Source organism: Canis lupus, chromosome X, assembly GCF_011100685.1.
Source record: "Canis lupus familiaris isolate Mischka breed German Shepherd chromosome X, alternate assembly UU_Cfam_GSD_1.0, whole genome shotgun sequence".
In the NCBI taxonomy this organism is placed as follows: Eukaryota; Metazoa; Chordata; class Mammalia; order Carnivora; family Canidae; genus Canis; species Canis lupus.
Window position 1 is genome coordinate 26,673,831 of NC_049260.1, and position 24,829 is coordinate 26,698,659.

The 24,829-nt window shown below is 40.7% G+C and overlaps 1 protein-coding gene and 1 long non-coding RNA gene across 2 annotated transcripts in view; one reads left to right on the forward strand and one right to left on the reverse strand.

Moving 5' to 3' along the window:
- Positions 1-24,829, reverse strand: part of DMD (dystrophin) — a 2,084,073-nt gene that overhangs the window by 217,853 nt on the left and 1,841,391 nt on the right. Inside the window, 1 exon segment of the mRNA NM_001003343.1 lies at positions 12,682-12,760. Within this exon segment, the coding sequence (NP_001003343.1) occupies positions 12,682-12,760 (79 nt within the window).
- Positions 1,328-12,830, forward strand: LOC119868427. Its single transcript, XR_005386240.1, has 4 exons — positions 1,328-1,663; positions 4,634-4,744; positions 9,239-9,360; positions 12,570-12,830. It is a non-coding gene; the product is annotated as an uncharacterized LOC119868427 (long non-coding RNA).

Here is a 24,829-nt window from a genome sequence, read left to right on the forward strand (position 1 = left end):
GTAGAATTAATTCCCCCTTCCACCCTAGTCTTACCATTCCTATTTACCACAACTATAGGTCATGCTGTTTTATGTTTTTTGTTTTTTTAAATAGGTCTTTCTCTTTTGTTTAGAATTTGAGCATCCCAAAGCCAGGATTCGGTCTTTCTCATCTTTCTATTCCAAGTGCCTAGTGTTTATTAATAAATCTAGGAATGTATACTACAGGCATAGTAAGTCAGATCATGTTCCTTCTTAGCTCAGAACCCTCTTAGTTCCTCCCTTCTTAATAAGAAATTTCAAAGGTTTTTAGCCATAGTTGACACGACCCACCTTGGCCTGGCTCTTTGTCACTCATTGCTCTACCTCCTCCTTATTATTCACCGTCTTGCTTCCTCAGCTTCAGTCGTACTGAACTCCTTCTTGTTCCTCAAACCCCAATAAGCTCGTTCTCATCTCAGGGTCTTTGCGTTTACTGTTTCCTCTACTTGGAACCCTCTGTATCTGCCTGGCTTGTTCCCTCACTTCTCTACTCAAATGCCACCCCCATGACCAACCCATTTAAAATGTTCCCTTCCCCTATCACCGCCAGCCTGCTTTATTCTTCTTGGTCAAACTTATCATGACCTGATTGCCTTCTCCTACTAAAATTTAAGGTCCAGGAGAGAGGATTTTTCTTTTATTTACTTCTGTTTCCCCAGTACCTAGAACAGAGTTTGACCTATACTGGTTATAGAAGAGACTAGTTAAATGACAGAATGAATCAATTCTTAGCTGGCCTAAAGTAAGTGAAGCTCATAGTTGTTTCAGGACATTAGACTAGATTCGGTTCTTCCATATTGTATTAGAGAGGGAATAATCTTTAGGCTGCCCAGTTATCCATTCAATCAAGGCATATCCTGCACTTATCTGCAAGATGTTGGATGCATGACATTAAAAAAAAAGGAATGCATGCCCTTTACCCTTATGGTTCTCACACTCCAACCCATTTCCTTTTATGATCTATTTTATCGACTATACTTCATTCTAATTCTTGTCTGTCATTAGTATGTGTGCCACTGAACTTAAGGTATAAGGCAAGAGGCTGATGTAATCTTATGCTATCTTCAAAGTCCTTACCCGTTAATGGAGGTCACGAGGTCAGACATCTTAAATAATGATCATCACTACATACACTGGACAAAATCATCAACCTCATAATAAAAGCAAGAGTAAATCAAATCACCCAGTGACCAGAAGGAGCCTATTACAATGCCTTTTCCTCAGATGCTTTGAAATGCCTGTCAGTTACATTGTCCCCTCACAGATGGGGTTCCCCAGGTAACAGACTCTGAGACAATGTTTAGAGAGCAGGGTATTTAGTTAGGTGTGCCCTTGCGATTAATAGCTGTGGAAAGAAGAAGAAGGAAGCAGGAATGGCAAATGAGAGAAGTCAAGCTAAGATGCAGTTAACCCCATTGATACTCTTAGTTAACTCCACTGGAGCTCCTGAAATAGAATGTTAGAATTCTCCTGCATTGGGCCAAAATAGCCAGGTCTTTATCCTCCTGCAACCATCAGGAGCTACCCACAGATGGGGTGTGACTTTAGGGGAGGCAGCTGAAGCAATTCCCCAAAGGACAGACAGCTGAAGGTCATCTGCTGAGGACACTTCTCACTGCATGGGACCTAGGAGTTGTAAAAAGTAGGTTCAAATGATTCCTCACGCATAGGCATACTTAGCATTCCATGTGACTCAACTGCCATGGCTACACATCGTCTAGGAGTAAGTTACATAGTAGTAGTTCTCAACCAAGGACAATTTTGCCTCTTAGAGGACTTTTGGCAGCATCCGGAGACGTTTGTGGTAGTCACAATTGAGAGGGCGGGTGCTACTGGCATGGTGTGGGGAGAGGCCAGGGATGTTGCTAAACATCCTATAGTGCACAGCACAGCCTCCCCCACAAAGAATTGACTCCAGCACCCGGGTCAAAAGAGCCTGGTCTCAATATAAATGGATTGTAAACACCTGACCCAATCAGATGCTCTTTCTTAGAGAGTTTGGTTGTAACATATGGAGAAATTTAGATGGTAGAAAGGTAGGGAAGTTAAAAAAAAAGAGGGCTAAAGAAGAAAACAGAAGTCACAAGGCAGTCGAAACTGTAAGGACAAGGTGGAGAGGAGAGAGAGAAGCTATGATACTGAGGTAGTTTGAGTCTATAGCAGCAAAGCACATCAGGAGAGAAGCAAACACACTTCATGGTGACTGCCATTCTGCATCCTTCCTTACGTTTCCAGGGGTCTCCCTATCACCTAAGCCTATCCCGCTCCTTACAAAGCTCATTTGTAGTAGACTGAAATCAAGATGATTATTATTGTTGATATATGAAAGTATATTTAAAAATGCAAGAGAAATTTTTAAGAAAGCGAGTGGGGAGGGACAGAAGGAGATGGAGAGAATTTTAAGTAGGCTCCAGGCCTAGCAGGAAGCCCAACCCAGGACTGAATCTCATGACCCTGAGATCATGACCTGAGCTGAAATGAGCTACTACCTAACTGACTGAGCTACTACCCAAGTGCCCCTCAGGAGAATGGTTTTTAAACTAGCAACAGTTTATGTAAGTCTACAAAAGAACAAAATGCCTTTGTCCTCACCTCAAAGTTCTCACCAAAAAGTATTTTGTAATCCCAAACTGGTTGTGTTCTGAAAATGGAAAACATCCAAATGGAAAACGAAAGTAATGATTTTTGCCCACAGGGATGTGATTCCACCATTTCTGTTGTGCAAAGCTTTGTATTTTGGGACAGATGACAAAATGTTACCCTAGGCCAAACTCACAAATGCCTTCATTTTCTGGGGAGTGTAAAAATATGCCTTTCCGAGCCACATTCCACTAAAATAGTACCCATGTATCATGAAGCTGATGCAGAACTGTGGTGCCGGTCTTGGCGTCTTAGGTCTCCATGAGGCCCAGAGAAATCCGTCACAATGAGGAGAGTAAGAAAGAAACAAGCCTTTGATCAATCTCTGCCATGCCACCAGACTAATCTCCATGCGGGCATGTGGTGGAGTGGTGGTTAGTGATCAAGCTAAATGTCACTATTGGGCTCTATAGTCAGATGATGCACAGTAGTTTCATTCAGTCTGAGAGATGTTAATGCTATTGGCGACCCCCTCAGAACTCTCTTCCCCGCTGATGCACTCATCCCCAGCTGCTATGAGTGCTGATTGCTATGGATACAGTGCCCCCAGCTCCAGAGAACCTTCCTCAGTGATATGGGAACTATTGTTCCCTGCTCCCTAGAAATCCACAGCCGATGACTGATGGACATGGGGGAATGAAAGCCCAGCTCTCTTGCTTCAAAAATGGGGCCAACTCTGTAGCTTGACTTCCTCACCAGCATACCCCCCACTGCATCCTCCTTTCCTCCCTCCCCTTTACCCAAGAGCTGCTGTCCAGACCAATTACTTGGACAAGAATCTCTTTCCATGAAACATTATTTAATGCTGGGGTGACCGACCGTCCCAGTATATTCAGCACCGAGATTTCCTGAGATGCAGGAATTTCAGTGCTTGAACAAGAATATCCCAGACAAACCAGGACCAGTGGTCATCCTAACTTAAGGCAGATAGACGTTTGGATCCTGAGCTTTGCCTCCACAACTTTGGGTAATCTGAATAACATTAGCTACGCAAAAAAAGAAAAGCAAGTCTTGATTTGACATATTGGCCAATTTTGGTAGGGTCTGTAGCCCCATTACAGCTGATTTCAAGCTACAAAAGGTCAGTTTAACAAGCACCTCACAACTCCTGTATATTTAACAACTGGCTCTTTCAAGCCAGTACAAGCCGATTCCAATAAGCAAACTCTCACAACAGAAACTGAGAACTATCCAAAGCTTCTTCATGTGTCCAAATAAGTGGATATGTAGGGCCCAAGATGCAAAATTTTGTTACTAAGCTCACTCTAAAGCAAATAATTCTAGATCTTCATGGAGAATATAATTTGAGCTCAAGGAGAAAGGGCCATAGAAATTGGTTCTAAGAGTAATTATTATCACTGTGACTGCTTTTTGTGGGCACCTGAAAGGCTACCTTTGAACTTACAGAGCTGTTACCAGCATCACTGATAAGTTAGAATGCATCTGTCCCAAATTCCCAACACTTGTGACAGCACGTCACTGCTGAAGAAATTGGCCCAAATTATTTTGCCCTGAGATCTTTTCCTGATAGGAAGCTTTAGGCTGAAAATCATCTCACATTGTAGCTACAAGCTTCTTCCCAACTTATCATGATGGCTTCTTTAAGCCGATCTGAAATTTTAAATTATTGGCTCACTCATATTGCAAATTCATCTATCCCCTGAGGACAATGCAGCATAGATTGGAGCACTGTTAAGTGAAATGTTAACAATTATTAGATGTGCTTAAAGTCCCCCCCCCATCTTCTTTATTAAGTGTGTGAGTGGGAGGAAGCGGTGGTGGGGGGTAGGTACAGGGATGAAGGTTTGGCAACTCTCAAGATGGAAACAAACTTTTTAGTCCTATGTAGCAAGGGGAAACTGTAAAGGCTTGGATTGATTTAATGAGACAAAGAGTTAACCAGGGATTTGATTAAGGCTCTTAAGATGATAAAGCCTGCAAGAAATAAGTGATCAATTCTTTCTTTTTACAGTGTCTCATAATCCGAGAACAAGATTGCTCAATGAAACTCATATCTTTTAAATTCAGAACAAATAGTAAAAAGGAAATTTGTCTTACAGAGTTCCAGAGCCATCAACAGAGGGTAAGATTACAAGAGGTCAGTGGGTTAAAAGCTAGAGAATAAAAATCTTTACTATTATTGTTTTTTTTCCATTGCCAAAGTAATACACGCTTATTATTTTTAAAAATCTGCAAAAGTTAAAAAAAGGGAAAACACAATAGTTCTTTGATTTCTGATTTCTTTTCAATCTTGCCTTTAGATGTCCCCTTCTGTTGTTTTTATTTTCTAATGTAGTTGCGATTATGCTGTGATTTTTGAAGTCTGCTTTTTTCCCTAATATATTACATGGCACAGGAAACTTTCATGAAAAGGACCACATCAAGTTCTGGATGCTATTAGTCCTTGCTCAGAGGCAACACGAAAGGTCACATTATTTATTGAGTGTCTACTATGTAATAGTCACTATGCTAAATCTCATGCCACTGTGTATTAGCAATGTCAGGAGAAAATTTAGTTTTTTCTTTTGGGTATAAAACATAATTCACTCTGTAAATGATTTTATTGAACATCTACCAAGTACAGACACCATGTTAGGTGCCAGAGAATATATAACCATCCTGTCCTTGCAGAGATTAGGGTCTAGTCATTGATTATTCATCCATTCATTAGTTGTGCAAATAACAGTTGAGCTCTTAAATATGAAAAACACTGCCCCTTCAGATTAGATCCATGAAAAACATCTTTGGAAAGGAGAGGAACTAGTTACACACAATTAAATGCAAAAGAATGAATGATACATTCACATCTAGTTTGACTCTAATAAGCAGATATGAACTTATATTGTCAATTGATAGTGATAATGACACTAATGCTAATAGCAGTCACCTATATATCACTACGTGCCAGGTACTGTTCTATATATTTTGTTTATTTTAAGTAGACTCCAAAACCCAGCATGGAGCCCAGTGCGGGGCTTGAGCTCATGACCCTCAGATCAAGACTTGAGCTGAAATCAAGAGTCAGATGCTTAATCGACTGAGCAACCTAGGTGCCCCTGTTCTATGTATTTGTTCTATATATTTTACACACACACACACACAGTAACTATTTGATCTTCACTATAACCCTATGAGGTAATATTACCACAGTTCATTGAATTCGAAACTCCATTGGGCAGTAATTACATTCTGATTTCAGGTCTTTTATAACTTGCAGGGAGGGACTAAGTCTTACATTTGATGAAATGTTACTATTATCCCCATTTTACAGATGATGATAAAGCGATTGAGTATCTGACCTTTACTTACACCCAGTCAGCCTAGTTCCAGAGCCTATATAGTCTTTTTTTTTTAAAGATTGTATTTATTTATTTGACAAAGAGAGAGGGGGAGCAGCAAAGGGAGAGGGAGAAGCAGGCTCCCAGCTGAGCAGGGAGCCCAATGATGTGGGGCTAGATCCAAGGACTCTGGGATCATGACTTGAGCTGAAGGCAGATGCTTAACCAACTGAGCCACCCCAGCTCCCCAGAGCCTACAGTCTTAACCAATATCCCAAGTGATACAACACTTGGCCCAGAGGCATCCAGAGAAAAATTCAGGCTCTGTAAATCCATTTAGTATGGCCCAGACCAAGAGAAACAGAAGAGAGAGATCTGTGGCAATATCAGATGGACTAGACAATTGCTGGCCTCAGTGTTTGTGCTTAATGCGTAAGGCAGTGTGAGATGTGGCCTGCAAGTTCAGAAACTGGGTCCAGTCCCACATCTATTACAACCACGTGTGTGACCTTGGTGATGTCATATATATCTTTCTGCACATATTCTGTCATCTGTAAAAATAAGGCTAGGGGTAGCATAATTGTCTTTCAAACCTTTTTGGACTGTAGCCCACAGAAGGAAAGTATCTTACTTTGTGTCATAGCATACACATATGCATGTGTGTGCATGCACACACACACCCCCTAATTGAATCCAAAGTGTCAAAACAATACTTAACCTTGCTTGCGCAATGTACTCTGATATTTTCTCATCTCTTCCATCCCATTAAAAAATTGTTGGTTGCAAGTCATTAAACTGATTTCAGTATTCACTAATGAGTACTTTGAAAACAAATCATATAGCTACTCCCTTAAGCCTCTCTCCAGTTAAGAAATTCCACAGCATAGGGGACTCTTGGGGCAGGGGTGGGAGCCAGAAATCTCAGGAAAGAGAAAGTTGACCCTTTTGCCTTATAAATAACTCATTTTCTTTTTAATTGGATCATGTTCTTACTATCTTCTGCAGAAAGTTCTCATCATTAAACCATTTGGCAAATACCACTTTAGGGCAAAGATTCCAATACTACATTCCATGGCACGTTTAGTGAGAAATTAATTGGTATGCCTGAAAAAGACTTCCATAATCACGTAAGAACAGAGAAGAGCTACTGACTTTATCCTCTTCTTAGTGTTTCGATGTATATTAAAGGCTACAACAATTTCAACAACAAAAAGAAACTTTCTTATCTTTATAGGCTACTGTTTTTCCAATCTTATTGACCCCAAAACTATTTTTTCAAGGAAGAGTTATTAACATCATACAGAACATTAATGTTCTGAGGAAAATGGCTTGGAAAATGCTACTTTGGGGAATTCTAGAATTGGTCAAATATGCTAAGTATTTATTTAAATTCCAGTTAGGTAGCATAGTGTTATGTTAGTTTTGGGTGTACAGTATAGTGACTCAATACTTCCATACATCACCCTGTGCTCATCATAAAAAGTGTCCTCCTTAATCCCTATCATCTGTTTCACCCATCCTCCCACTAACCTCCCCTCTGGTCACCATTAGTTTGCTCTCTAGAGTTGAGTCTGTTTCTTTTTAAGATTGTATTTATTCATGAGGGAGAGAGAGGCAGAGACACAAGCAGGCTCCATGCAGGGAGCCTGACGTGGGACTCGATCCCGGGACTCCAGGGTCATACCCTGGGCCGAAGGCAAGGGCTAAACCGCTGAGCCACTGGGGCTGCCTGAGTCTGTTTCTTTTCTCTCTCTCTCTCCTCTCTCTCCTCTCTCTCTCTCTCTCTCTCTCTCTCTCTCTCTCTCTCTCTCTCCTCTCTCCTCTTTCTCTTTGCTCATTTGTTTTGCTGCTTAAATTCCACCTATGAGTAAAATCACATGGTATTTATCTTTCTCTGACTTATTTCACTTAGCATAATATTCTCTAGCTCCACCCATGTGGTTGCAAATGGTAAGATTTCGTAGAACTAGTAAAACATTAAGACAACTCTAAGTTCTCACTGTTACAGAAGGATTTCTACCTTTATTCAAATAAATAGTTCTCCTTGGTGAAGTAAAATGTAGACTAGAATCTTAGAGAATTGAGAAAATTGACACAAAAAAGATCTTAGGTTCTTTTTTAAAAAGGTTTTAAATTCTTGAAGATAAATTCTTTAAAACTTTTTTTTTTTAGATTTTATTTATTTATTGGAGAGAGGGAGAGAGAGAGAGAGAGAGAGTTTATGAGCAGGGGGAGGAGCGAGGGAGAAACAAACTCCCCACTGAGTGGGGACCCTAAGTGGGGAGCTCAGTCCTGGGACTCCAGGAACATGACCTGAGGCAAAGTACACACTTAACTGACTGAGACACCCAGGCACCCCACTGAGACACCCAGGCACCCCATGAAGATAAATTCTTCAAGATAATTTTATTTTATTTCTTAAAAAAATTTATTTATTTATTCATGAGAGACACGCAGAGAGAGGCAGAGACACAGGCAGAGGGGGAAGCAGACTCCATGCAGGGAGCCTGATGCGGGACTCGATCCTGGGTCTCCAGGATCACGCCCTGGGCTGAAGGTGGCGCTAAACCGCTGAGCCACCTGGGCTGCCCCTTCAAGATAATTTTAAATGGATAATTTTCAGACTACTATGCCACTAAATAGTATAAGTGCTTTCTTGATCATTGACATATGAAGACATAAACACTGTACCTTCCCGTTATATATTCTAATACATGTATAAATGCTAGTAGTGTGACTCAGAATCATGTATAAATATAATAAATTATATATATAAAATTTAAAAACCACACTATTAGCAATTTCTCCCTTTTCTTGGTTTATCAAAGTCGATTAGAAGTGGAAGAGGGGGCACCTGGGTGGCTCAGGCAGTTGAGCATCTGACTTTTGGTTTTGGCTCAGGTCATGATCTCAGGGTTGTGGGATCGAGGCTCTTAATGAGCCCCACTTTGGGCTCTGTGCTCAGCCCTGAATCTGCGTTGGATTCTTTCCCTCTTCCTCTCCCCTCTTCTGCCCCTCTCCTTGCCTATGCACACACTCTCTCTCTAAAATAAAGAAATACAATCTTAAAAGAAAATAAGTGGTAGAATGTTGGGGCACCTGGTTGGCTCAGTCTGTAGAGCGTGTGACCCTTGATCTCAGGGTTATAAGCTCAAGCCCCACATTGAGTGTAGAGATTACTTAAAAACAAAATCTTAAAAAAATGGTAGAATATTAAAGCTAGAATTAAAGGCAAGCTAGTGTCTACCAGTGGATAAGGGTCATATTTTACAATGTTTTCCTCTTCTCATTTCTCTCAGATCTAAGATAAAAGGAACAACTTCTTTAACAAGGAGAGATTGGGCCACCAAGAAGAAACAGTGAATACTTTTATTTAGTAAAAGGCTGCCTCTCTCCACTGATAAAAAAACAAAGACAGCTGGTAATGTGATTTTTCAAAGGGGAATGTGTGTGTGTGGGGGGGGGAGAGAGAGAGAAGGGAAAAGGAGAGAGAGTAAGCATGTTTTGGGGGGCAGTTAGCGGCGCATCTTTACTTCTCTTAGTAATTTCTAAGCCTCAGAAATCATCCTATTATTATTCCTAGTAAACTGGAAGTAAATTATCTGACATCTATCAATTCAAAATCATTTAATATGGCTTTAGTGGTATTTTTTTCAGACATATTTTTATTTGTTTTAGGGGAAAAACTGTTTTGCTTTCATAGAACACAATTTAACAGCAAGTAAATGACTTCAGAGATGCCCTGCCTCAAATATAGTTTTGATGCAGTACCCAGCTTCTGGAGCAGATTTCAAGAAGTCCATGTGACAGTACATTTCAAAAGCCATACAAATGTAAACATCCTTTAACAGAGCAGTTCTGCGTTTAGGCATTTATTTTGTAGAAAGAATGGAAGATGTTTATAAAGGTGTACAAAGGCTATTAGTCATAATGTTGGATATAGTAGTGAAATATTTGAAATAATCTTAATATTGAGTACTTCAGAATTGTCTTGGTAAATCTGGTGCAGCCAGGGAAGAGACTACCTAGCCATTTGAAACATTACTTGGCAGAAGGATATTTAAACACAGAAAAATATTTTTATTACCGTTCTACAGGAAAAAAAGCAGGTCATGAAATGGTAATGTGTTTTTTTTATCCCTGTTTGGTTTAAAAGAAGAGAATCTGAATTCACACACATATACAGACCCCCTGAGAGAAAGACCCCCTCATGAAGTACATTTTTTATAGTGGTTATCTCTGAGTGGTGGGCTTATGGGTGATTTTTTCCCCGTTTCTACTCTTGGCTTTCCAGAATTTCTTGAGGGCCGTACATTATCTTTGTAATTAAAAGGGACAACAAAGAAACATTCTTCATTTAGTCTTTAGTCTCACTGTCCTATTTCTCAAATAACCCTTATGCCAAATTGGTATTTTTTTTTATATCCACAAGCAAAGCTTCTAAGTATATATTGATAATCCACATGAATGAGAAATTGGTGACTTCTGGGGCTGGCTCCATTTAGGCAGGTAAATGAGCGTCTGTGTCTACTAGCCTGACCTTTCTGGAAGTGGGCACCAGTGTGATATTGTTTAAACGGTATAAGAATGCTCCACCTGGCCCTTCAAAGTTCTTCCCTCACAGCTCAGAGATTATGGCTGACGTTCTACCAACAGAGAGTCATTCCTCAGACTTATGGCTTTTCACCCTATTAAAATGCAAATAACCCAGGAGAAGTACACATTAAACTTTACCTGTCACCTGGGTTAAATAACATATCATTTTCTGAAAAGAAGTTTTAATAGGGAAGACATGGGAATTTGGGTGGGGCAGGCAAAGAGAATAAAAGATGAATGAACACACCTGGCGTCCGAGGAGTAATTAATATTAGTGAGAGTGGTATTTTTGTTTATGGCTTATGAGTCACTTACAAATATGTTATTGCGTTTAATCTCAATGAAATAGAATAAAGTGGCAGTCACCAAGGCAACTTATGTAGACCAGAGATTTGGGAAAATACAGAAGACGAAATCCACAGGCCTTGTAATTATCCTAGAGGCATTCCTAAAAGCCATAATTCCACTTGATTGCAGACACTGCTATAACTTGGCCTCCCTTCTTTCAGCCCATCCTAAACGTGTATGATACTGTCCAAATAACGACTGCATGCAGAGAGTAAGGTTAGACCCAGTCCAGAAAGTAAGACAACTTCTTACCTAATACACTGTCATCGTATAATAGAAAGACAGGACCACCACCTTTCAGGAATTTTTGTTCTAAAAGATAAGAGCCAACTGGAGATACTTGAAGGCATCTAGTCAAATACTTTAAAAATGTGAGCAAAAGGGGCACCTGGGCGGCTCAGCGGGGTAAGTGTCCCACTCTTGGTTTTGACTCAGGTTGTGGTCTCAGGGTTGTGGAATCGAGCCCCATGTCAGGATCCATGCTCAGCAGGGAGTCTGCTTGAGATTCTCTCTCCCTCTGTCCCTCTCAGACTGCACATGTGCATGCTCACAAGTGTGCACTCTCTCTCTCTTTCAAATAAACAAATCTTAAAAAAAAAAGTGAGCAGAGATCTTTTTCCTATCGGAAATGGAAAACAAAGGAAAGAATGGGAAAGTGACAATAAAAGAAGGTGGCAGGAGAACGCAGGGAGATCATACAGAATTATTTCCTATCTATAAAACACATAAATGAAGTAAACGACAGTCTAGTGTAGTGGCTAAAGCAGGCTCTGGAACAAACCTAGGTTTGAATCCTGGCGGTCAGTCAATCTCTGTGGAACTGTGTGCCTTAATTTCCCCATCTTTTTTTTTTAATTTCCCCATCTTTAAAATTGGTATGATCATGGTATATTCCTCATTGAAGTTCGATGAGGATTAAATTAGTTCATATTTGTGGCATTGCCAGGCGCAAAGTAATTGCCTTAAAATGATGGTTAGGCCCTCATCCATATTCACATGTGACAAGAAATATGCCAGAATGTTAGCGGTAGATGTTAACTCCATGTGGTAGAAGTATGGCTTTTTAAATAGAAAGAACCCTCAACACACACATTTTTGTAATCAAAGAAAGAGTGGTAGAAATTAATAACGTCAATAAGAGGACAACAGGAGCTTGAAAATTTAATATGTCCGGTTATATTAACAGCATGTTCCAATATCAACCTCCATTAACTAAGGCTGTTTCTCTTAGTATTTATTATAAAACACATACTATTTATTAATAATATACATTAACAATATAATGAATGACACAAATATACTTAATAAAAGAGCAAAACTAAAGTATAACGAATGAAGAGTGGTCAAGGATAAAAGAGCAGTAAGAATAGTTAGGGAGAGGAAACCCAACAGGCTGAGCTTCCAATTTGGATGCAGGAAGTATTTAATGAATTATGCAGAGATAAAGAATTAAAGATTCCCAGTAACACATATTGAATTATCCTATCATAATTATATGGCACCATAATTATCAGCTTATGAAGTGAACCGCTATAAGCAGAACTAAAGACTCAAAAATATTACCAAAGTTAGCACTCGAGAACACACTACAGGAAACAATTATGCATCAGCTGAGAACTGGACAAGATGATCTAATCGGACCTCCTCTCCTAACCCTCTGGGTTCTCCCCCTAACTTGTATTTCAGGACGATTTATGCTTCCAGCACACTTGGCAAAGACGATTGCAATTCACCTCTTGATTCTTCGCTACCAAGACCCAATGAAGACATCAAGCAAGGAAAGGAGATAGCAACTTACTGGAAAGGAAGTGCTGGGAGGCTGGTCCAAAGTCCCTGTGCGCTTCATGCAGCTGCCTGATGCGGTCCTCAATGGCCACCTGGGAGGAAGAGGAGAGAAATGATGTTCTCTCATCAGATATAATGAGGAGCAATGAAAACAATGTACCCTTTTTGGTAAGATCTTTGGGGCCTCGAAAGCTATAACACTAAAGCAACAATTTATAAGCCTGGTTTTAATATCCGCTTACCATATATGGCCTCTGAGACCTATTTTATCAAACCAAGGCCAAACAAAAAAAGATTTGCTTTCTTGATAATGTTAAAATGAGTTTTTCCCCCTTCACACTCTACTCATTGGCAGACACAAATGAACTACTGCTCCAGTGAGTACCATCAGAAATGCACACTCTAAATCTTTCATGCAAAGGTGAGGGAGGTCATCATTCCCTGTGACACGAGATGGCTAAAGGAGCTCAGAAAGGGCATACATTTTGTCTTCATCTGTTGTTTTCGACTAATGTTTTTTGGAGTCCTATTGATAATTAATAGATCACTGAGTGATTATTCACAAGTAACCAACAGTTGATTAATACTCAAGTATCAAAGAAGTAGAGGCAAGGCTTAAGTAGAGGGTAATTACAGGGGAGATTATGAGATGAAAGAAATGTTCAGATTTCAGTTTTTAGTAAACATGAAAATTCCTGAGAAGTATATCCTTAGGTGGCATGAAATAAAAATTACCACTCTTTTTTTTTTCTATTAGGTTTTTCTGTTATATATTGACAGTGTCCTGATAGCTTAGTGAATTCCATTCTGGGTGGGGAAAAAGGAGGAATTTTAGGGGTGAAATGGTATACTTTGTCATGTGGCATTCTGCCAATTGGATATTAGTGGTGACCCCAGGCCTGAGGTTTCATAAATCTGGATTTGAATTTGGTTCTGAACAGCCCATGCTAAACAAGGGGTTGGCCAGCTCTTGCCCAGAGCCAGCAGAACTCAAGTGGGCTTGCTTCTATGGTGTGGGTAATTCCCAAGAGATACGATAGGTATTTTTTTTAAAATTTATTTATTTATGATAGTCACAGAGAGAGAGAGAGAGAGGCAGAGACACAGGCAGAGGGAGAAGCAGGCTCCATGCACTGGGAGCCCGATGTGGGATTCGATCTCAGGTCTCCAGGATCGCGCCCTGGGCCAAAGGCAGGCGCCAAACCGCTGCGCCACCCAGGGATCCCGAGATACGATAGGTATTAAACTGATCCAAAATCTGCCTTGGGTAGTATGGTCTAAAGCCGACTCTGACCTTGCAGTATCAGTCAAGGGCCTAACAGAGATCCAGAACAATCTTTTTTTCACCTTCTCCTAGCCTTGCCCATCTTTACTGGGACTAAATATTTGGAAAAGCATGTGGAGTTCCAAAAAGTGCAGGATTTGCTTCACTCAGACGCACACAAAAGCATGAAGAACGCTTGAAATCTCCCTTCCCAGCCATATGACCCTGTGCTACTGGCCAAACTCAACCTGCCTGTCCTGCCATATTCCAGCCAGTTGTGCACTTGTAGGACTTGTTCTTGCTGCTACTCCTCTCTAGAGTGCTCTTCTCCCTCTTCTCTTCCAGTTCTAGTCGTTTATATGTGTATACAGCCCCTTTCTTTTCCCGCAGGGCTAGAAGTGATTGCTTCGCCAGCATCCTCACAGCACCTAGCTTCTACTCGGAGCACTTCTAGCATTCCATCTGTTTGAGTTGCATGGACGTGAGTATCTCCTACAGTGCACTGTGAACTCCCTGACAGCCGGAACCACTCCTTGTTTCTCTTCCCTTATGCTCCCTCTGGCAGGATACAGTGAATCCTGCACGCAGTAAGTGATAACAAAGGTTTAATGACTAGTTGAGCAAACCAATGTGGATGGGTGATTGACAGACACAGAGAGGCAGACAGATTATGGGAGAATAAGCAAGAATGTGGACTGACCCTGACTGCATGCCTCTGGGTATATTGTTCTAATGTTAACTTTCCTTACCTGTAAAATGGGACAACGATATGACATACCTCACAGAATTTCTGTGGGAAATAGCTAAGACATGTGAAGTGCCTGGCCTGGTTTCTCTCACATGGTGATTACTCAATGAATGTTAGCAGCTACTGTTTTGTTGCTATTATGATTAACACAAGGAGAGGAATAGGTTATCGCGTGCAAGGCAATGCATATGACACAAAGAAATGGCTAATATATTTTTTTAAGATTTATTTATTTGGGGTGCCTGGGTGGCTCAGTCGGTTGAACGTCTGCCTTTGGCTTGGGTCATGATCCTGGGGTCCTGGGATCGATGCCCACATGGGGCTCCCTGCTTAGTAGGGAGTTTGCCTCTCCCTCTGCCCTTCCCTCTCGCTCTATGTGCTCTCTCTTCCTCAAATAAATAAATACATCTTTTTACTTTTTTTCTTAAGATGTATTTATTTATTTGAGAGAGAGATGGTGCGTGTGTGAGAGGGAGGGGCAAAGGGAAAGGGAGAGAGAGAATCCTCAAATAGACTCCCTGCTGAGTGTGGAGCCCAACTCAGAGCTAGATCTGAAGACCATGAGATCATGACCTGAGCTGAAATCAAAAGTCCAACACTCAACCAACTGAGCCACCCAAGCACCCCAATAAATGGGTAATATTTATTAAGCACTCTGGTCATGGCAATATGAATTAACTTATTTAATTTTCACAGTAACTCAGGGGTAAGAAGTCATAGTATCTGCCTACTTCACTGACATAGGAGCCGAAGCATGAGAGGTTAAAAACAACAACAATAGCAAAGTTGGCCCAACTTTAAGTAGTTAGTAAATTGGCAGAGCCAGGATTCAAACTCATTCAGTCTGGCTCTTGCTTTTAACTGCTATTTTAGAGATTAAAGTTGAAAGAAACATGTTTTATACATATTTAATCTGCAGCTGGCCTTTCAATTTACTGAATGCAGAACAAATCTGGTGTACCTATGTGTGGAAGTTTAGTCATCGGTATATTTTATGACCTAATGCAAGGTCAGTTCCTGGTCATGAACAATGTGATGCCATAGATTATAGAGAACACATGCAAATGAATGTTTGAAATACATAATTATTTCTAAATGCAGAATGGGTCATTCCATGAACAAATTAATCAAGAGATGATTGTGAAAGCTTGGGGGCGGGGAAGACGGGATGAGGAGGCCACTGGGGAGTGGACAGTAATCAGAGATCTTTTCACATCCTGAGAAAGAAATCCCTAGGGGAACATGTGCTAAAGGAGCGTGACTGTGCTGCAGGCCCTGTCCCCTGGCAATGATGTTGGTAGATTCACAGTGACTAGGCGGAAGCAGCATCTGAGTCCATTAGAGGCCACTCATCTCTGAAAGACAGTTTCTTTTACACCAGGAGACCACCAGAGGTAGTTTCCAGTGTGTGCCAAATATGGTCAATAAATGAAAAGGAGACAGAAGTGAGTTCCCATCCCGACTACTCAAAGTTAAGAAAATGCATAAGACAGAGAGAGACTGAAATTAAAATGTTTCATGTAATGAACTGAAAACTTCAGAAACTAATCTTAAAGGAACTAAAGAATCAAGTACAAAATATTTTTTTTCATAAATTATCTTTGGACAAAGGTATTGCATGGATTGAATGCACAAGTGATAGATAAAGACATCGGTTTCAGAAAGAGAAAAACTTGAAGGCACACTAGCTACCTAAGAACAAAGGCACTTTATTCTGTGAGCAATTAGGCAAGGAAATGAAATATGATAAACTTTTGCAACAATAAGCTCCATGCATTGGACCTTTCGAACTGGCTGTGTTTTTAACCAATATCAAGTACTATATACAGACTGGGAAGAAAAGTCCCAAATCATGTTAGCACCTTCCATCCTGGCATAATTCCTTTTTTATTCGGTCCTCTGTTCACTTGGTGAGCATTTGTGAAACCCAAAGAGCCACACAAGGAGCAGACACTAGAGTCTCTGATCTTCGGACACATAAAGGTTTGGAGGTGAAGTGGAGGGATGAGCCAAGGAAAGGCCAGGGGCTGAACACGGCTATTGTAGAGGTCGGTGAGGTATGGTGAACTAGGTGTCTCGGAAGCAGAGATACAAAGCAAGGCATTCCAGACTCTGAGGCTCAAGATTTCTTTGGCAAGGCCAAGAGAACCAGCGAAGATTTCTGTGCAGGGACTCATGATTTGAGTAAGGTTTAGGCAGTTGAGTCAGTGAGGCCTAAAACAGACTCAAGAAGGACCTGGAGGCTGAGACCAGGTGGAGGCTGTTGCTATCACTGAGGTATGGGATGACATGCGTTGCAATGAAGACTGTATGGCCTGGAATGGGAGAGAAGGTATAGGTGAGGAGGTATTTTGAAAGAAGGAAGAACTGATGAATTTTGGTGTTGGAGCTTCATTTTGGAAGAAGCAAACAGAACTCATGTATTTCCAGTGTGGAAGACTGGGAGGATAAGGATATTGCTGATAGAAATACGGAAATTCCAAAGCGGGGGGAGGGGAGGAATGGCATGAGGCTGTAGGAATTCATATGGAATGTGATGTATTTGAACTAACAGTGAGATTTTAACTGGAGGTGTCATGTAGAGCCAGTTGACAATTTGTCTCAGTCATTACGGGAAGAAAAGGCAAGTGAGAATAAAATAAAAAGGGTAAGATTGGGCATTAGAAGGTGAGCAGGGTAGGAAGAGCCAAAGGAGTGTAACTAGTGTAACCAGAATTCTTCAAAGAGATAGGAAGAACACGATTTCTTCTGAATTAACAGGCAATACCTCTGTTTCCTTTTTTTAAAAGATTTTATTTATTTATTAATGGGACTCACAGAGACGGAGAGAGGCCAAGACACAGGCAGAGGGAGACACAGGCTCCACGCAGGGAGCCCGGTGCAGGACCCGGGTCTCCAGGATCACGCCTTGGGCGTCGCTAAACCGCTGAGCCCCCCACCCCGCCACGGGGCTGCCCTCTGTTTCCTTTTTTTTTTTTAAAAAAAAAAAAAGATTTATTTATTTAGTGGGAGGAGGGCCAGAGGGAAAGGAAGAGAAAGAATACTTAGACTCCCTACTGAGCTTGGAGGCCCAACATGGGATTCAATCCCACGACCCCGAAATCATAACCTGAGCCGAAATCAAGAGTTGGTCACTTAACTGTCTGAGCCCCTCCAGGGGCCCTGACCTCTGTTTCCTTTTGCAAAAAGAAATACAAGTATAACATCTTTTGGGGGAAGCATACATCCTGTTTCTACTATTAGATCATAGATCATGAAAGCTTAGAACTGGAAGACTCCTTATCTATTGATACACAAGGGTCTCTTCTTTAGAATTATCCCAGATGGGCGAGAAACTGCCATCTGCTCCTTGAGTACTCGTAATCTAGTCTGCAGTATTCCTCAGTAAAAGCATGTCAGAGAAAATTTTAAAAAGTCTTTTTTCTGTTTGTTTGTTAACTATGCTCTGTGAGGACGGGGACATATCTTTCTGTCCCTATGATATTCCCGGTGACTAGCACAGTCCCTGGCATATAGCAGGTACTCTAATTATTAGTTGAATGAATTAATGTACAGTTTATTCAAGAAGTGTCACCCTAGGGACGCCCGCGTTGCTCAGTGGTTGAGCATCTGCCTTCGGCCCAGGGCATGATTCTGGAGACCCACGATCGAGTCCCACGTCGGGCTCCCTGCATGGAGCCTGCTTCTCCCTCTGCCTATGTCCCTGCCTGCCTCTCTCTGTGTGTCTCTCATGAATAAATAAAATAAATAAAATCTTAAAAGAAGTGTCGCTCTAACAACTGTATTTTGCATGAAGAATTCTCTATTGTGAGATTCCCAGCACAATTTTTGGAAAGACTTCCCCTGCCTTCCTCCCTTCTTTCTTTCCTTCCTTCTTGATGATCAAAGCTTAAGGAAGAAAACCATTTAGATTTACTGGGCCTGAAATATTGGACTCCAAAAATTCTAACGTAATAATTTGCAAGACAAAGCAAGAGCCCAAATCTCGCTCCTATTTGTTTTGTTCTAACTTTCAATCGTATTTGAGAGCTGGGAGGACTATATATTATTCTCCTTTGCTTTCTCATTTCAGGTGAGTTCTGCAGGCAGTGTACTGTTTGCACAGAGACCTCGCTTCTTTCATGCCGTTAAGAAATGCTTCTTCATTCATTCAAAAGATACTTACTAGAAGGCAAGTTACCTGCCCATGAAGATATAGACCTTGGCGATCTTATTCATAGTTTAGCACAGTGCCTAACACCTAGGAGATGGTCAATACATATTTGATAAATGTGATGAATGAAGACTTTTTGAGTTCTTGTTATCTGTTAGGCACTGTGCTAAGTATGATTATGGTAGATTAGAGAATAAAATTTGGGGGATAAGGAATGAAACCAATTTATTCAACTAAATTGATAATAACACATTCTATTCCTTGCTTTGACTATTTCCCAAACCTCAGTCCATTGCTCTGTGTGTTTTGAAAGATATCCTTATTTCATTTTTTCCTCCAAAGTTGTTTTAATTAAATCAAAAGGAGAAGAAAAAGGAGAGATCACAATATTGTGGCTCCTAGAAATGATTTCAAGTAAATTTATTTAAATTCAAATGTTACAATGTTCAAATAAAGTTAATTTCCCATTCTCAAGGGCTTCTACTTTTTCTTTTGACCTGTTAATCAACTCTAAGTTTTCTTTTCTTTTTTTTTTTTCAACTCTAAGTTTTCATCTTCACTGGAGGTTTAAGGAGAGCCAAAGGGTCCCTCCTGATGTGGGAAAACATTGTTCAACAAAGTGATTTCTACCTAGTGTCCAAGCATTCTTATTGGCACTATATGCATCAATCATGTTTACTCCAGTCTTGGGAAAAGATTTAAGTGGGCATGTACATCTGGGCATGTACATTTCGATTTTCTGGCTTTGTTTGTCTAGACCTTTGTTAAATATCCATGGGCATGCAAGAACCAGACTTCACACCTTCACTAATGAGCCCGTAAAAAAAAAAAAAACCCAAAACAAACAAAAATCCCAACCCCCTCCTTGTGCTGTGACAATAGAGAATAAACCATGCACATGTACACAAATGACTCTCTACAGTCTATTCATGAGTTTTTTTCCTGGAATTTTGCAGTTCATACAGTTTTCTGAATGCATGTGTCTGGGCTGGAGAGGCGTTCATAATTCATTCTTACTTCCAAATCCTTCTAATACTCATAAATATATGCCCAATCATTATCCTGGAAACTCTCTTGAGATTTATTACAGTTTCAGTTAGAATCCTTTTAACTAATTATAATCCCTTTCAGTGAAAATCTACTGTTCTAATTCTGATTTATTTTGAATTGTGACTAGAAAAAAAAATAGTCTGAGACAAGGTTTGGGATGAGAGCTTGTGATAGGTATAGCTCTGTGGCAAAACCATCCAGGCTTGTTGAATGCAAACACTGGCTGAGTTTTCAATTTTCAATTTATGTTTTCTTGACATTGAGACACCTTTGAGTTAGAAAGAGTTTCTTGCGCTGGACTTTAAAATAGATCACGGGGAAGCAGCCAGTGCTAACAGAGTGCTCACTCAGAGTAGAAGCATAATTATGAGTTGATTTTGTATGACTTATTGCATGGATGCTAATGTGTGCCATCTGAGACCATCATTCATCCACCTCTATGTTCCTCCCTCATAGCTTTCTTCCCCCTTCTATTTCTGTGTTGATTACCTCTTTTCTTCATCTCTGATTCCTTCTCTTATTCTGTTTTCCCTTTCTTTTCTCCTCCATTTGCCTCTCTGCCTCCCATCAGCCCTTCCCAGTTGTGCTCTGTACAACCTTCCAGAAGAGCGCATGGACTCTAAAGAAGAGAGAGCCTAAAATGAACCTCCTGTGCACCCCTGCCAGACAGGTGAGGCATGACGTCAATGGGAACCTAGCCTAGAGCCAGTTGAAGGGCAGCAGAATTTGCCACCCCCAAATATGCTTCTTTGGCATAAGAATTATTCAAGCCCATTAGTTTTTAAAGAAACAGCAGACACTGGAGAAGCTCTGAAACCAGAAGTTACCCTTTTGGAAGAGAAATTTACATTTATAAGGGAAATCTGCATTTTAAGGGTGTCTCCTGCTTAGTCTCAGGAAACAGAGGATGACCAAATCTCTAGAAACCCTTATCTATGGAGAAAGCAAAATGAGATCTGCATAAGCAGCTTACCTTTGTTTACTGTGCTTTCCTGGCCACCTCCCCTAACTGCATCCACCCCCACTCCCAGCCCCCAGCCTCTTTATTTTGCCTTTAGCTGCAAGTGGCATTAAAGGTGGTGGCTTGAGCCCTTTCAGTGAGTTGCTTGGTTTTCCTGGGTCTACCCTTTTATATATGTTATTTAGTGTCTGTTTGCTTTTCTCCTGCTCATCTGTCTTTTATTACAGATGGTCTCCACTAAGAACCTAGAAGGATAGAAAGAAAATGATTTCTCCTCCCCCACACAGCCCATGGCTTCTCCAGGAACATTAGTCTCCTCATTCTGGTGGACTCCTCTATCCACTGGAAAGCATGGGAGGACCAACCCCTAGTCCTCTAGCCCATTGTTCAGCCTTCAGCTTTCACCTGACTGATTTCTCATGTGCACCTTAGAAGTGTGTTTACTGGTTTTCTTTTTCTTTTTTATTTTTTTTAATTTTTATTTTTTTAATTTTTTTTTTGTTCACTGGTTTTCATGCTCATGCAACTGCCTTGTTCTGTGATAATGGAGTCAGGTTATATCAACATTAAGTTGACTTCATAGACACAAGTACCTTCAGGGTATCATTAATTTTAATTTAGAAAAGCAGCAATCAGCCTCCTATCCTGCCTCATTTGTCAAAATCTTTAGTTTGGTTACATCTACAGACTGCTGGAAAAAAATGTGATGGGAAGGGAAGAGATCATAGGAAGCATTACTTCTGCCTTTTTTTTTTTTTAGATAAAAGTTGAATTACTCTGCTTGGCTGATGTAACTTGATGCAGATTTTATCTTAAAAAAATCGGTTCCCTTTTAAAAGCTTTCCTAATGTATGTCATGATTTGCAGCAGGAACTTAAAGTCAAGTGGCTCGCACCTTGCAACACCATTACATTAAATCATTTGCATACCAGCCTCCGCTGTTTATTCTTGAGCTTTTATTTATTCCACATTTAGAAGATATCGTTCTCACAGAAATTTCCTGAGGCCATTGTCGCATTCCTTTCTAGGGGCATTTTGGGCCACAAGTAGCATCAGGCTCACATGGTAATTACATAATTATCCCTCCTGGTATTAGCTCACAGGAGTGTTCCCAAGGACCAGAAGTGGCAATTTGATATAATTATCAAGGGACTATATCGGAACTGGTATCGTCTGAAAAAAAGACAACCTATAAAGCTGTTAGCAAATTCATACCGAAATATGAAATCAGGAAGATAAATGAAAAAAGATACACCACCAGTAATTATATAGTTTTTTGTTTCCCGGTGAAACTCTTCTATTTTGGGCAGTGATACACTTGCAGATTTTCAGTCTGTTCTACTGGTCACCTTGATATAATGGTCAGGAGGGAGAATTTGCTCAAAGCTGCACATCACAACACTCCTTAACCAAGGAAATCCACATTCCTTACATCCCACACTACCTGCAGCATTTCCAAAGCTCCCTGACCTTGACTCCCTTCACAGTCAATTTGACTGCATATCCGAGAACCTTGTCTGCCAGGAGTCCCTGATCCCAGCTGCCAGCTCTCCTCCCGGCCACTGAAAAGCTCCTTTCTCTCCGCTCATTGATGCAGAGCTGCCAAACCAGTATCAGGTCCTTGGTTACAAGTCAATAAGCCGGAAGATCTCATCTACTGACTGCACTTCCAAATCCTACACCAGTGGGTCCTTCTCTTTCCTTTGCATATCAGAAAACAAGACACAAGTAAAATAATGAAGTGCATTTCAAGCTTTTAAACAAGGGATAGAGGCTGGTGTAGTGCCCTTCTATTGTTTCTTGGTGTGGATTTGTCAGAACTAGAGTTAAATTGGACATGTCCTCACTCCCTTGGTCTCTAGTCTCACTGCCTGCCTGGGTTTCCCTTTACTCCTCAGGCTGAGCGCTCTCCCACTCCCCTCCCTGCCTCCCTCATCCTTTGCCACACACACACCCCCCCCCCCCCAGCCCGGGGTGTTTTCTAATGCTCCTTGAACAGTCCTAAGAATTCCCTGAACTATTGTAGACATTTTCACTTCGAATCTAAAAGCTATTTTTTTTAAATGTGGTTTTACATGGTGTAGAAAACTATAGGGAAAAACATTCCCCAATACAATGTGATCTTTTATAGGAGAAACAAAAGATCAAATTTCTAGGTCATCACGGAAGTAGGTATACTTCCTTGAGCAATAATCTGAAGTACTTTATGAGATTCTTCCTTTCACTAAAGCAAGAAATCCTAAAATCCATCAGGATATGTGCACTGTACCTTGACTTTCTTTTTAATCCTCAAGTGAAACCAAGACAGTAAAGTGTAATAAAAATGCATATAGCCTCAGGCTTTGTGCCTTAGCAAAGAGAGAAAAAATAAGCTTCTTGACTTAATATGTCTACTGTGAATAATCAGCCACTGCATTTTGGGATCTTGCTTTATAATCTTAACGTGTAACAGTGAACTCCATGTTCGTGGTGTGACAAGAATAAAGGATTTTTTTGCTTTCTTTTCCAAAAAAGGGGAAAAAAAGATTTCCCCAGTTTCCCAAACCAGATACATGTGTCAACTTAAAAGAAATGAAACTAGGGGGCTGAAATCTCTTGAGTTAAATTAATACATTTTCTGCATCTTCCCTGAAGTTGTCAATGAAGTGTGGGCAAGGTAAGAGAGGGGCCCCCGGGCTGCACAACGATGTGGCAAACATCTGGTTTGGAGACCTCAGTCCCATTCCCAGACGTTTAGCTTGTCCTTCCCAAGTACAGGTTCTTTGCTGATTAATAAATATTCCTAGGAAGATCAATGATGGCTCATAACAGACTTCCAGTATCACAGCTGTGAATATTTGCATTTTAAGAGCAACTTTAATTAAATAATTAAGCAATTAATTACTCAAATACTTATTGAGTGCTTATAAGGCACTTCACTAAGAGAAAAAGCAGAAAAAACAAGGAGTCTATTTTTAATGAATTTATGGATTAGATATTTACAAATAGGCATAACGAAGTAGCTCGGGAAAGATTGTAGTACCACAGTCAACCCCTGATTTGACCATGTATCACTACTACCTGAGAAACTTCTGAAACACAGATTCTTAGCTTGTCTCTAGAATTTCTGACCTAGTGCATTTGCGACTGGGGCTTGAGAATCTGTACTTGCTTTAAAGCTCCACCAACAACTCTGATGTACAGCCTATTTCTGGAGCCACCAGTGTAGTGGAAAGGCCACCAGTTCTGCGAGGCAGTGTTAGAATCTCTTACTAGTTGCTTGACCTTCTGTGTCTCATCTAAGTGTCTGTGAGCCTCAGTTTCCTCATATATAAATAGAAGTACTGAATACCAGCAACAGTGACAACAGTAATGACAGCTAACATTTATAGAGCTTTCACTATGTTCCCAGTGCTGTTAATGGTTTTCTAGGGAGACTACACTGAAGTTTCTCCTATCAGAAAATAAACTTGATGAGAGCTGGGCATAGTCTATTTCATTCACCTCTGTGTCCCCAGTTTCCAGGTTGGCACCCATCTCATAGTGGGCGGCCAATGAAGTACTTAAAAGAATCAACAACCTAATGATGAAGGTCCTCCAATTAGGACTATTTTATTTTTTAATTTATTGCTTTTTTAAAAAAGATTGTATTTATTTGTGAGAAAATGAGAGAGCAACAGTGTGTGAGATGGGGGAGGAGCAGAAGCAGAAGGACAAGCAGACTGCACTGAGCAGCTGACTTGTGGCTCCATCCCATGACCCTGAGATCATGACCCGAGCCAAAGTCAGGGTCAGAGGCTCAACTGACAGCCACCCAAGGGCCCCTAAGACCATTTTACAGGTGAGGAAACTCAGGACAGATAATGGGATGCTATAAAGTGTGTTCTCAGAAAGCCCACTTACTGGCACTCAGTAGATATTCCTTTTCCTGGAAACTGTGCTGAAAGGTTAAGCATCTGACTCTTGATCTCAGCTTAGGTCTTGATCTCGGGGTTGTGAGTTCAAG